We start from the raw sequence: 13,850 nt of genomic DNA, 5'->3' as shown, positions 1-13,850 counted from the left end.
CCTCTAAAGTGTTGTTTGCCCCACACAACACACACACGCTGTTATTGCAGGTGGTGTTTTACTTAAAAAAAAAAACAACTAAAGAAAACTTGGGAAGAACAAGAGAAGTGGTCATTACTGCAGGCTGCCATGTTCCCACAACAATCCTCCCTCACTGCTAATCTGTCTGCCCCCTCGCCCCCCCACCCCCACTCAACACACACACACACACACACACACACACAATATATATATATAAAATAGATAAAGAAGGAGAACCTAACAAAGATAGATTTTTATTTTTCTTTAAAGAGCACACAGGTGATTGAACTCTTCCATAAAGTGAAAGTAAAATAAAATCAAAACACTGCATAAACCTTTAAATCAAGATAATAGGTTACACACTGTTCCTCCATGTAGTGATTTGTGGCATAATTAGTCAAGTGAAGCAGCTTTTTCATTTCCTTGTGTTAAATCCGGTCCTGACAACCTGCTGTCTAATGCTCAGATAATGATGTATACTGTATGTCTTCCTCTTTTATTTGAGGGCAATGGAAAACCATGACTTTTTTACAAGCTTTTTGTTTTTTTCCCAGTGCGCGTACATGCAGATACACGTGACAAATCAAAACTTAAACTTTTATATTCATCGGGATGTTGAATTAAGGAATTAAATGAAATAACTACAAGGAAAATCAGCTTTCATAATTTATTGTCTTTTCCAACGGTCAGAGATAAAAAAAAAAAAATGGCTACTGTCCTTGTAGCCGTACATTTGAGCCCTGTCCTTCATACTTAGATAAACAGAAAACTGCAAGACTGTATTCAGTGAATGTATCTGGGAAAACTGGCTTTGATGTGTCCTTTGCCATGAATAGTAGCTACATGGCTAGTTATGATAGAAGATAAAAAAAAATAAAATAAAAAAACACAGTGAAAGTCACATGCTCTATCGTCACTCTTTATCTGCTTCCAAGGAGGGTGACAGAGGGTGTGCCCCATCCCGTCCAGGTGGGGGCATCTGATTGGCAGAGACTCCTGATAGCAGCTCTCCCACGCTGCCGCAGTAGAGCAGGGAACGCATGGGCCACTTCTGAGGAGACGGCACAACAAGTCAAAAACCATCTGGGTAAATGTAAAAGTCTTAAGTTCTTCACATTATGTTACCAGACATTTCATTAAAATGATACGATCAGACAAATATGTAATACACTTCTGCCGCTAAATCTGTGGTCATGAGGTATTTTGGCTTTCATCTTCCTGTCAGGGAACTAATAACTCTTTTGTTGGGCAACAGCTTATTTAGAGAAACTTTAAGCAGCTGTGACTTTAAAATTTAATCTCCCGTATTGATTTGGATGGGATAAGCAGTGAAAATAGCACAAAAACATGATTAGATTATCTCTTCTGATTGAGCCACTTTGAATGTTACCTTATACTGAAAACTTTGTCATTGAACCGGGACATGCCATTAAACCTCCTTTGTGTGTGTACTACAGTTAATAATGTAATAACTAACAGAGCAGAACTTTATAAAACGTCCCACTGAACAGAGTAACTTATTCTTTAGAGCCACTTTACATTATCGGTCAAGACTGCAGAAATTAGATCTTCAATTATGACTTAATAAATCATGTTTATTATATTAATATAATACATACAATATAATATGTAATGTCTTTAACCAGCACTTTGTGTTGATTGACTGGTTTTATGAACTTTTCATCCACAGACAGTATTTCAGGTAGTTAGCTAGCTCAAGCTAATTAGCCAAAAACAGCTAGTTATCTGAAGGTCATAATGGTGGTTTTATAACTAGCTAAAATAACTAGCTGTCTAGATGTAATATTGGCAGTTTCTTATAACTAGTTTAAACCAGCTAGTTATCTGAATGTTATGATGTTGGTTTTATTTACTTATAAATAGCTAAGAATACTTCCTACATATAGCTAGCTAGCTAACTTTTAACTTCAGTAGTCAAAACACATTATATATATTTATTATATATAACCACATTTATTATTATTATTTTTTTTTTTTACATCAGTGTACATCTTTCAGTGTCTTTGCTCTTGACCACCTGACAAATATGTTGTTTTAAAATCTATTTCAGCTTCTGGCGGGGGGCCCCTGAGGGCCGCAGGCCATGTAATGTTCATCAGTAACAGCCAGTGTAAAGTACTATGATTAGCCAGAGGCTATTGGTTCCCAGCCTCACCTTAACGGGATGGAGGTATCCACCCGGCCTGGACGACAGGGTGTGCTCAGCCACAATCCCTCCCTGATCCAGGGTCTCTGTTAAGTAGGCGATGTAGTTGGTAGCCAGAACCAGAACATCCAGCTTGGATAACTTGGTGTCGGGTGGGACTGAGGGCAGAGCGGCCTGTGGGGAGAGGAGGAGGGTGGACAAGGCTGGATTCAGCTCTGAATCTGTTAGTATTAAATTCAAATGTTTGGGTAAAGGTAGAACTGTACTTTTTTTTTTGTAAATGCAAGTAGAGAGGCTTTTTTACTTTTTGTATTTCATTGAAAGCATGAAGAGACAAGGTCAACTTTTGCAAATAAACTCATCAAACAGAAAACATAAATATCCAGTCAGTGAGAGCATGAGAACCACAACAGCTGGTGTTCATAGTGAACTCGCTGAGCTGGTGGGGAGTGAAACGTTTGTCTGTGTCTGGTGTACCTGCAGACTGTGGAAGGCCTGTCGCAGGTTGCGTACCCGGCTCCTCTCTCGTGCCGCATTTTCCGGCGAGTGATGATTCCTCAGCGACCTGGGCTGGACCGAAGACCCACAACTGGAGCCAGAGTTTGATCTGGACCCACACATAGACTGTACCTGCAGCAGAGGACGTGTTTAGAGCCGGACATGTCTGCACTAACAGGACATGAACATAAAACAAGATCTTATTCAAAACCTGTCTTTTGAAGATTTATATTGAGTCTGGAGAGAAATCTAGTATGCATAGGTTAACAGTCACCAATATGAAAAACTTTGACAGAATAAAATTAATCATACTCTGTTAATTAATTAATTCTTCCTGCAGTGCATATTATAAACATATACTTAACTGCCTGAAGGTACAAAGGTACAGGTGAAAATCAACATTTGTCTGCCCCAAAATCATCAGTTATCATTTAAGCCCTCTTCCATTATTATTACTCTCATTTACACATTGGACATTTACAAGTACCACATACATATTCAGCAGAAGGCTGTCCACTAATGTTCATGCCACTAAGAGAAGCTTTTTGAAATTATGTCAAGAGTCATGAAGAAAACTGATAACTTGTGCTTCAAGCTACTGGACGCTTTAGTGCTTGGAAAAGATTTATGTGCGATTACTAGAAAATAAACTGACAGACCCTTTTAATATAGGATGTGATTTGTAAAAAAAAAAAAAAAAAAGCTGATTCTTTAGAGTGTGGTTTAAAATAATAAAATAAAAAAAACAGTGTTTAACCCAGCCAGCATTGCTCAGGACAGCCTCTAAATATACTCGTACCAGAAAACAGGCAACAATGAAGACACAAGCATCATCCACATGCCTTCTTCATGACTGGCCTGGATGGGCTCTTTTAATGCTTCCATCTAATACTTTACTTGTTGTCACCGTCGCTCATCTTCAGCTTTACAGCTCATACTAATAAGGTAGAGTCAGGGAGCCTCATCTGACTGCCACAAATGTAAACTACATAAATCTCGGATAAAGGGACAGATGCATCCTTCATCCTTCACTTATCCTGCTGCAGCAAAACAAGTACAATGTGTGTATCACTCTGTTGGAAGTATTGCATGTCCTCACTAATACTCTGTAAGTTGTTCTCTGATACAGAAGCCTGATTCACTACATTTCTGCTAATGGAAGATTTACGAGGTTACATTTGTGAACAAAAAAATTTTTCCAGTTATATCCTGGTATGTTCACAGTGCGGTGAAGGTTGTGCGACATCGCACTGGTTCCTCCGAACTATTAATTGCTGTAGCAGTAGCAGATCTGTCTTTGAAACCAGGATTGTGCTTCAGTTTTAGCTGTGAAAACCGTATGCTGCATCATATTTACTTTTACATTATCTTTATACACAACTGTAACTACCATACATAATTATTGCCTGTTTGTTAGTGTGATTAAGGTGTATCCTCGGATGACTTTAAATTGGACCGTTAACGCAGACTTACCCACTTCCTGGGCTCCCGGCTGCTTTGCAGGCTCTGCTTATGTCGGTGCAGGGATGCTGGGTTGCCGGCTGCACCGGGCTGCTGGCTCTGTGGCTCCGTCGTGGAGCTGGAGTCCAGCTGGTGGTTCGCTGCAACCGTCATGAGACCTTCCAGAGGATTAACCGCCATGGATGCTACCGAAGTGGCCCAGCAGACCCTCCTCAAGACTCACTTTTGTTCAGTCTGCTTCTATTGGCTGATTGAGAGTTTTCTTTCCCGTATTAAAGATTGTCGTCAAACTGTCATCTATTAAGTCCTTTGGTAAACACACTACAGAAATCAGTCTGAGGTCATCTTTCCATCTAGTCTGAAAGCATCTTTTAAATCTTAGTGAGATTTTAAAAAACTGGCTAAACAACAGCTGAGATTACTCATCTACTCTCAAGAAAAGCAAAACAATCTGTTCTGTGATCATTTTTTATGCCGCATCTAAAGACTCCACAAAGTCCACCGGACCTCTGTGGCGACCCGGTTCCACTCAGACCCTCAAACAACTGGTGAAAGCGCCATAGTCACTGTCTGGTTCCCTAAGCATCACCGTCCATCCAGAGAATTCCTCTTAGTCTGACCCTCTCGCTCTCCCTCTCTGTGTCTCTCTGCTTGTTTCCTTATCGGGTGAGGTAATGTGGGGAACTTCATATGGTCCTTATCTCGGCAGCCCGGTCGTCCTGATCCTCCCCTGGCTGTTTGACTGCCAAGAAGAGCAGGCAGGCAGGCAGTCAGGCCTGGGGGAGTGAAGCAGTGGGAGGGTGTACCGAGCCAGGGCACTGGGGGGCTTGGGAAACTCAAAACTCTGCTAAAAGCTGGACTGGGTGGGATTGGAGGCCCGGGACAGTGCGACATTGAAAATTAACAAAGATAGGCGGAAATGCTTTTAGGTTTGGTTGGAAACGTTTGTGGCATCTTAGCTCTGTTGGACTTCTACTGCATCTTAGGCAACGAACCTGATTTTGTGACTGACTACACACCAGCAGCATTCTGGGCAAATGCAGTCCAACTCCAGAGGGTATTACAGCAAGCTAACCACATCTGCCCAGAATTTCCCATCCCAGCAGAGGCTCAGCTCGCCTCAAGTTTAATGAAGCTCTGTGTCTGTTTAATGAGAATATAAGATAGTGGATATAATTCACTCTGTATTTTACTGTATGTGCATATTTATGTATGTGCTTCTCTGGCTGTGAAATTCACAGCTGTCTCTTTAAGTGTCCATCATCTTATGATGAATTGAAGTTGTCAGTGCTTCTGTTTCTGTGGTTTAAATGTGTACTTATCTTGATTGTTAAAATCCGGCTTGAATCTTCGATGATTTTGTTTATTAACTTTAACCAGAATCAGTTTTTTAAGGATAACTGAAGTCAGGCTTTTCACAATAAGGTCTGGCTTTCTGAACTTCCTTTATAGAATAAAAAAAGGAAAAACAATAACATAATGACACACAATACATGTGATTTGCCTTTACCATTGGAGCTATGTGGATGCCCCAGAAGCTGTTTCAAATGACAGATAAACAGTGTTCAGTATTCAGTACTCAGCTTTATCTGGTCAAAAATAAAACGTCATGATCAGAGATACAACATGTCATTCTGCTCATCTTGAAATGGTAGCAGACACTGCAATTCATTTTAAATGACAAAGTCTAAAAAGGGAAAGGTCTGATTTTAACATAACTGTGAATGGAAATAGTATTGAAGAAGTTGGAAAAGAAAAACATTTCTAATGAGTTAATTTCCAATAATTTACATAGTATATATATTCTGAATACAGATAATCTGAAAAGATATGTTCACTCTTCTTAATATATCAAAGTAGTGAATATAAAAAACCTTTAGAAGAAGCTTCTAGTCTTGAGGTTGAAGTTTAGCTAATCAAAGTCAATCAACGAGACATGTTAAGTCGATGCATGTTACAAACACTAGCAAATAAAATTTAAAAATCAAGCATAATTTGAAGGTTTGAGGCAAATCATGTAGCATCATGGTTGTGGCTTTAGTAAAGTAAATGTTTTATGTTAGTAGTAAGAGGAATGCTGTCAACACTACAACACCAAGTGCCCCCTGACCTCCCATCTGCAGCTGCTTAGCAAACTGTTCTCAAGACTACAAGGCTTGTTGTGAGTCGGAGACACTGACGCTAGTGTCCGGTTCCTGACTTTAAACTGCGCTGACACATGAAGCTATGGATTTGTTAGATACTAATGAAGCACGGCAGCTCTTATCTCTCTTGACCTGGTAACACATGTGTCTTGTCACTGCTCACCACACTTCTCTGCTGATCGGCACTTTCATTCTCTACTTTTAGTTCATTCACCTGTTCATCAGTCCACTGTCAACTACTGCTTTTTCTTCTCCACTGTCTTGGTGAACTTCTGGATGTCCTCGGCCATCAGCTGGGGCTCTTCCATGGCAGCAAAATGGCCGCCGCGGACCATGGGAGTGTAGGTGGCGAGTTTACGGTATTTCTGTGTGACCCACAGTTTGGGCGTGTGCATCAGCTCGTTGGGGAAGCACGCAAACCCGGTGGGAACATAAACCGGGATCCTGGGAAGAGATGATGATGGGTTAACATCAGTTTTAAAGAGAGGGGGTTATGGAGAACAAGAACTATCCAGAATTTTAGTATTAGAGATGTTAATACATAATTTAGATAAATTACTTCACACAGTTTCTACATCTGTTCTTTAGGCACCACGAACAATCCAACATGCTACGTGCAGCGACCCACATGTGATCTCCTCTGCAGGTGTGTGTGTGTGTGCACTGTCCGCAACAACCTATATGTGCGTATGTGCCGCGCTCGCATCCCTGTCGGAGTTGTTGTTGCTCCCTGACACTGCAGTGGGAGCGCTGTGGACCAGTCTGTAGCAAGTGCACAGGAAGGTTGTTGTAGAAGCAGAAACCAGGAGCAGCCGAATGCGACTGTTCTTTGACACTTCCAGTTTGTGCATGGTGCCATTTTACAGCATGCATGCTGGGTTCTACTTGCTTTTATGTTCGTCTGTTTTGTTAAATAAGCTGGTTATCTGATTATCAGTGTTTTGAAAGGGAGCAGAAAAAGGAGGTGAGCATAACACTGTTTTTGTTTTGTATCTCTCAGTGTAACCTGTAACTCTTTGGTTGGCACTCACTTAGAGTGGGGCTGGTCCAGGCCTTTGCCAAAGTTTTCCTTGTAGAACCTCATGGATGAGATGATGCATCCAGACACCCAGTAGATCATAACATTAGTCAGCAGATCGTCCAGAGAGAACTTCCTACAACACAAAGCACAAACAACAACTTATATTATAATAATGACAGTGGTAGACACTGGAGGAACTGTTGTTTCACTGCTAATACATATGCTACTGCTACTAATGATATTTAGAGCACATATCAGCACTGACGACCTTCTGTTCTGTTCCACTGTCTTTACCTGGTGAGTCCTCCATCCTCCAGGTTCCTGAAGTCACGGTCCGTCCATGTGGAGAACTTCTCCAGGATGTAGGCAGCCAAACCCACTGGAGAGTCATTCAGTCCTCGACCTGAGGGGAAACACAGGGGCGCAAATTATTTGATCATGGATTTGTTGATCAATTAAATTGTACAATTTGTACGTTTGTTGTGACTATAAATCGGTGAGTTTAAAGGGGCAGTTCACCCAAATCAAAAAAATATTGACGTGCTGACCATTTAAGATCCTATTAATCCTTTTAAGCCCTGCTAAAGCCAGTTTAGGAGACTACAAGCATTTTTCTTACAGCAGTGTTAACTGAGAAAGTGCACTCACACAGACACATAAAGTTCTCTAGGATGTCCAGTCGATGTTTATGTTTTGCTCATGCCTACTTGCCTAAAGTACCAATAAAAAGCTTCAGCTGTGGTGATGCTGCTTAAAACTTTTTTTTGCCAGTCTCCGTTTTTTTTTTCTCTCTCCAACAAAATAATCTCACGTTGTAAAGTGCAGTTTACAGCATGTTGTAACTTTGGTGAAATGGGCCCCATGTCCTTACCCACGGTGTCAGGCTTGGTGGCCTGAATGTGCATGTAGCCGGACTCTTTGATGGACTCCACCACCAGTTTTTCCATGCAAGGGTAGAGACGCTGAATATCCACGTCAGTGAAACCGAAGAGCTTAGGGAAGCGACGGCCAAGCAGAATGGATAAAGTCATGGGCAGACCGGGCTTAGAGGGTGGGGCAAAGTTCACATGCAAGCCTTTGACTGACCTGTGGTATGGAAAAAAATGAAAACAAAGGCAAAACAGGGGGTAATGTAGTGTTACCTCATTTAAGCATTTACAAAAACAGTGCACAGAAATACATAAATATATACATTTCAACAAAGGTCTGGTGTCTCCAGGAAAAGTGGTTGTGCTCTGCAGGATTGATGCCAGCACACTTCATGCATACAATATGAAGTAAATTAAATAAGTGATGTGAAAGCGTTAAGTATAATTATTATTTCCAGGTGTTGAGATAGTTCTTGTGTATATTACTTGGGGTCCAGCTGAGCCATGTTGGTGGTGACCAGCCATCCCCAGTCTCCTCCGTGAGCGTAGAACTGCTGGAAGCCCAGACGCTTCATAAGTTTGTGGAAGATGTTTGCCGCACAAACCGAATCAAAGCCTGTGCATACACACACACACACACACACACATACACACACACTTAGAAATCGCCGTATGACACTATGCAGTTTCTACAGAAAAGGGGAGGAGTGAAATATTTACACATCGATATGATGTGGATTTTGTAGGAAATCAGCTGTACAGCTTTATCAATGTAGTAGGCCCTGATCAAACAACATTCACCTTTTTTCATTGTTATTGCTAGTTTGTACATTGCCTATATGCATGTACAGTTTATGCCTAGCTATATCTAAATTGATCTAATACAATAGCCCATTACCTACATTTTGTACCTATATCTTTTACTTTGCTGAAATTACTTCCATTATGTGACAGCTGGTTGTTTTACTTCCTGTCTTTGTCCAGTTTCCCTCCATTGGGATAGTCCGCCCCACCCTGATGTGTCTCACCTGTGACCAATCATCCCTTCCACCCTTATATATTTAAGTGTCTGTCCCTCAGTTTGTCTGTTTTTGCTCCTGTTAGTTGCCCCAGTGATTTTCTTTTCATGTTCTGGAGTATTTGCCTTTGGTTTTGGATTTTCTTTTTCTTGCTGCACCAGTTGGGACTTTGCTTCTCCCCTAATATCATAATAATGCCTAGTGTTTGTTTCCCTTTGTTGAATAAATCTTCTAAGGTCTTCGTTAAGTCAGTTAATCGTTCATTTAAATAAATCTCTGGTTTGGAGTTGGTGTGCAACTGTTACACTTCTCACCAATGCTGTTTTCCAGTAGCCTTACACGAATAAGTAATCTGTTTCTCACGCTCCTCATATTTTTATACCTAGTTCCTGAGAGAAATTATATTTACTCAGCTGTATTTTTATGGTTCAAATGACAAGAAGCACAAAAGCAGTTTTTCTTCTTAAAAGGGGATATCCAACTTCCCACGTCTGCAAGAAAAAAAACATTCCCAGACTCACCTTTCTTATGTGGTGCTTCAGAGAAGCCGTACCCTGGTATGGAGGGACACACCACCTCAAACACGAGGTCGTCTGGATCTGATGGTTCTGTCAGCAGAGGGATCAACCCATAGAACTCATAGAAGGAGCCAGGCCAGCCATGGACCATTATCAGAGGAATAGCAGTAGTTCCATCTGGCACCTTCTTGGGCTTCACATGCAGGTAGTGGATATCAATGCCTGTATGGAAGGTGATTAAGTAATAACAGGTTAGAAATAGGACAAAATGTTCTTCATGAAACTGTCAGCTGTGCAGCCTCACCTTCGATTTTGGTTTTAAAGTGGGGGTACTGGTTGAGTTTGTCAATTTGTCTCCCCCAATCAAAGTCATTTCTCCAGTAAGAGACAACCTTCAGCAGATAGTGGGAGTTGAAGCCATAATTAAACTGGCTGTCCTCCAATGAGGCAACAGGACGCGTCTGGTCTATCCGGCTGTACAGGTCCTGAGAGAAAAGAGGGGAGGAAATGTGAGGGCTCCTGCAAGCTTTAAGGCTGTTTTAATGCTTAACTACCTCATGAGGGTATCTAACCTTCAGCTCTTCATCACTGGTGGTGACTCTAAATGGTCGAATGGTGACGTCCTCCTCGCCATCAGGAGGTGCTCCAGCCCCCCACCAGCCATCCTCTATCTTCAGAACCTGGTTCCTGCTCCTCTGAACCAGGAAGAAGATAAGTCCTCCGATCACTAGACCAAGCAGCACCTCTATGAACATGTTGCTCAGCGTCTATACCAGGACAGGGATGGATACAGTGTATTCAGATCCCTTCTCTTTCTGCTTGTTGCAGATTTAATTTTAAATACATACCGAGGTCACGGTGACCTCAATCTTTGACCTTTGACCACCAAAACATTATCAGTTCATCCTTGAGTCCAAGTGGCCGTTTGTACCAGATGTAATGAAATTCCCTCAAGTCGTTCTTGATATATCGCGTTCACAAGAATGACACAGGCATCAGGTCAGTGACCTTAACCTTTGACCTTTGACCACCAAATTCTAATCAGATCACTCTTCAGTCAAAGTGAAAGTTTGCGCTGAGCAAACGTAATCTTACGCCTTTAAATGAGTATATACCAAAGATAGAAAGCAGTTGATAAATGCAGGGAGGACAACAGTTGGTTAAGCATCTTTTGTTGTTTTACAGGCTGAAGAGATTATGTTAGACCACGAAGATTATGTAGGAAAAGCAGTGGATTTGAAATCAAAATTTCTCTTATGGGGATATCCCTTCGATTGGGAGGAACCATTATAAAAGTCAGCTCTAGAGAAATCTCTCTTTGACCTGTTAAACAAGAGCCAGACAGAAGAAAAACAATTTTCAGCTATGTGTAAAACCACCTACTATCCTCAGAGTCATCTGTAAGGTCACCAGCACCTTGACCTTGAGCTATCCCAAATCTTCAATGACCCACCTGTGTTTTTATATAAATAGCAAGTAATTTAAAAGAACATCAAGTTTATGCAAATTTTTCCCATAAGAAAACAGGAATTCCTGATGCTCAATGTCCCACGACACAGGAAAAAAAAAAAAAAAGTTTCCTATGCAGATTATCCACCAGCAGCCAACTTTAATGAGACGAAACATGACAATGTCATTTAGGTCAATATTAAATAGATAAATATATACAGAAATAAATCAATATGCCTAAGCTGTTTATCCTGCCTCCCTTCATGAAGAAGGGAAGCATGATAGGTTTATGGGTCTTGTGCACTATTTTATCCCATATAACATATGATGACAATGAGCATGCTTTTTGACTAATTGAAAACTTATAATAATAATAACAATATTGAGTCATTTTGTATCCGTCTAACCTTTTTAATGCTAATTTTTGACTGGGGACGCATATGCTTTGAGTAAGAGATCATCATTCAGACCAATCTCTGTAGTCCGCTTGTGATGCTGCCCATACATATGATTAAGGCTGAAAAGACTGAAACGTTGTAATAAATATTTCTGCAGTAATCCAGACAGTGTTTGGGAGTTTTTTCTCTGTTTTCAAGTTGCACCCTCCTGTCACTCATTCAGGTGTGCAGAGATCTTTTTTCCAAAATACGCATCTTTTGTTAGAATCCAATAATTTGATTGTTCAAGTAACATAATACTCTATAAACCAGAACGAACTGAAACACATTTACAAGTGAGTAAAAAAATACCAGTGTGAATAGTAAACAACGGTCTGACACAACACAATGAACACTTATCACTGTGACTCTCTAATGTAATTTGAGTGTAGGTTAGAATGATTTTATAAGTCATGAGTTTAGAGAAAAATGTGGGAGCGGCCAAACAAGGGTGTCACTGTTGTTGTAGTCTGTGAGCAGCTGACAGGACTTAGTAAAAAATAAAAATTGGCTGACCAGTGACCAAGCCCCTCAGCCTCAGCTCCTGAGACCTGCACCACAAAGCTTTACCTATTCAGGAGAGCTGCAAGCAACCCAAACTCCGTTTCTATGTGGTTACCAACCTATACCTGGACATTTTATATAGATATATCACAGCTCAAACTGACAGACATTATTAAGCAAGTGAGCGTTGGACATTGGTACTCTGCATGCTGGAGTTCAACGACCTGTCAACGGCCTCATGCACACAAACACAATACAGAGCTGCTTTCTAGAATAGACTGGGGGGGGGGGGTATTTGTTACCTGATTAACAAGCCTGTGTGCTACATACTGGTTTGAACTTATAGTATCAAAAAACAGCCGTTAACCGTTACTCGTTTTACTCTGTACTCTGTGCTAGCTAACGTGAACCATAGCTACAACAATCAGTTAACATAACTGACCACCATTATGACAGTTGGGGGGGGGGGGTCCCTGCATCAACAAACCATGCGACCCCCCCGACATACCAACAGTTAGTACAGAAACAGAGGTATTTGCTACCTGATAAACAAGCCTGTGTGCTACAGACTGGTTTGAACTTACACCAATAACAGTCGTTAACCGTTTCTCATTTTACTGTGTACCTTGTTAGCTAACGTGAACCATAGCTAAAGCAAAATGTTAACATGTTATCAAGCACGACAAAATTATTTACGTCGACGAAGTGCAAATATTTTCCCACACATTATCTCTTGAAGTTACGTAACTGTGTCGAGCCATCCAAAGCTAAAGTCGTTGTTTAGTGTGGATGCGTGTAAATAAAATATCTTTACTTTTAACTTTGGGTCAAAACAAGCGATTCTGCTCAGAAAGTCCCGGCCCCAACTCTATCCTCATAACCCGGACCAGTTAGCCTGATATCTGCCGTTCGATAGCTCTGTTTCAGATGCTTGATACGTGTAATAAGTCAAACGATTCAACAGTCAGTGTTATTTTACCAGAACACATCACATGTAACACAAAGTTTTCGTTAGTTTTTTTTACCTGTTGTCTTACCGCTGCGAGGTGCGGGATCCTGGAACCTGGACACTGCCGCCGCCGCTGCTCTCCTGGGTCCCGTTCGATTACTGAACTGTGCTCCCTTCCCAAGCTCCTAGCTCACTCCATTGTCATATTAATGACAAGCTGACAAATTTAACTTTTGAATTTAGCTGAATAAAAGTAAAAGTTTATTGTTCACATCATTAGACGTGAACATGGCGGGGGTTAGAGGGGATAAAAAAAAAAAACAACAACTCCTAAGAGCTAAGTGTGTGTGGAAATATTGAACTCGATGACAGGACATGTGATTTGTATGAACAAGCTGAAATGGTGCCTATATATGCAAATGGAGTTGAAATTTAATATCCATAATAATAAATAATGTTATATCTGCATCATCACCTGTAAGTATATGTTTCAATTTTTGTTGTTCAGTAATTCATTTTGTGCAGAGAAAATGTTCATAAAGGTGTAAACTGTAGTTTGTTTTTAATTAACTCGTCTATAGTATGCATCTGTTCTTGTACTTTCTGTACCACCTGCTGCCATTTAGGATCAACAAAGTATCTCATTCACACAACAAGGGCAATTTCTTCAATATGCACAATACAATACACTCCACCACAAGATGAATACAGGAGAGATACCAGCTGTACTGGGCTAAATAAACATTTATTGAACATGTAACTCAGTATAAGAAATGGCATGTGGCGATGTGGC

The 13,850-nt window shown here is 40.8% G+C and overlaps 2 protein-coding genes across 3 annotated transcripts; both read right to left on the bottom strand.

Annotated features, from left to right (window-relative positions):
- Positions 1-252: 252 nt before the first annotated feature.
- tcf23 (transcription factor 23) lies at positions 253-5,572 on the bottom strand. The gene is made up of 4 exons (XM_023415117.2): positions 4,160-5,572; positions 2,666-2,818; positions 2,198-2,362; positions 253-1,072 (listed from the first exon to the last, which is right to left on the bottom strand). The coding sequence occupies exons 1-4, from the start codon at positions 4,325-4,327 to the stop codon at positions 935-937; spliced, it is 624 nt and encodes a 207-aa protein (XP_023270885.1). The 5' UTR covers positions 4,328-5,572; the 3' UTR covers positions 253-934.
- Positions 5,573-5,711: 139 nt separating this feature from the next.
- Positions 5,712-13,297, bottom strand: ephx1 (epoxide hydrolase 1, microsomal (xenobiotic)). 2 transcript variants are annotated; one of them, XM_023415116.2, is made up of 9 exons: positions 13,146-13,297; positions 10,291-10,485; positions 10,023-10,203; positions 9,722-9,940; positions 8,668-8,797; positions 8,184-8,398; positions 7,607-7,715; positions 7,323-7,445; positions 5,712-6,735 (listed from the first exon to the last, which is right to left on the bottom strand). In XM_023415116.2, exons 2-9 carry the CDS (start codon positions 10,471-10,473, stop codon positions 6,528-6,530), a joined length of 1,368 nt encoding a protein of 455 aa, XP_023270884.1. In that variant the 5' UTR covers positions 10,474-10,485; positions 13,146-13,297; the 3' UTR covers positions 5,712-6,527. The 2 variants fall into 2 exon arrangements, with proteins under 2 accessions (XP_023270884.1, XP_023270883.1); XM_023415115.2 differs by having other exon boundaries at positions 13,134-13,293.
- Positions 13,298-13,850: the final 553 nt, after the last annotated feature.

Source organism: Seriola lalandi, unplaced genomic scaffold (assembly GCF_002814215.2).
Source record: "Seriola lalandi dorsalis isolate HSWRI2012SDOR001 ecotype SW California unplaced genomic scaffold, Sedor1 jcf7180002054544, whole genome shotgun sequence".
NCBI classification, from domain to species: Eukaryota; Metazoa; Chordata; class Actinopteri; order Carangiformes; family Carangidae; genus Seriola; species Seriola lalandi.
The sequence above is the reverse complement of the archived record's forward strand: the minus strand, read 5'-3'. Positions and strand labels throughout refer to the sequence as shown.

Coding starts and splice junctions, on each gene's coding strand:
- tcf23 (XM_023415117.2), bottom strand. CDS start 4,327: ATGGCGGTTAATCCTCTGGAAGGTCTCATGACGGTTGCAGCGAACCAC. Junction 2,363..2,665: donor AGGCCTTCCACAGTCTGCAG/GTACACCAGACA, acceptor CTCTCCCCACAG/GCCGCTCTGCCCTCAGTCCC. Junction 1,073..2,197: donor GATACCTCCATCCCGTTAAG/GTGAGGCTGGGA, acceptor CCGTCTCCTCAG/AAGTGGCCCATGCGTTCCCT.
- ephx1 (XM_023415116.2), bottom strand. CDS start 10,473: ATGTTCATAGAGGTGCTGCTTGGTCTAGTGATCGGAGGACTTATCTTC. Junction 9,941..10,022: donor CTTTAAAACCAAAATCGAAG/GTGAGGCTGCAC, acceptor CCTTCCATACAG/GCATTGATATCCACTACCTG. Junction 8,399..8,667: donor ATGGCTCAGCTGGACCCCAA/GTAATATACACA, acceptor TCCATACCACAG/GTCAGTCAAAGGCTTGCATG.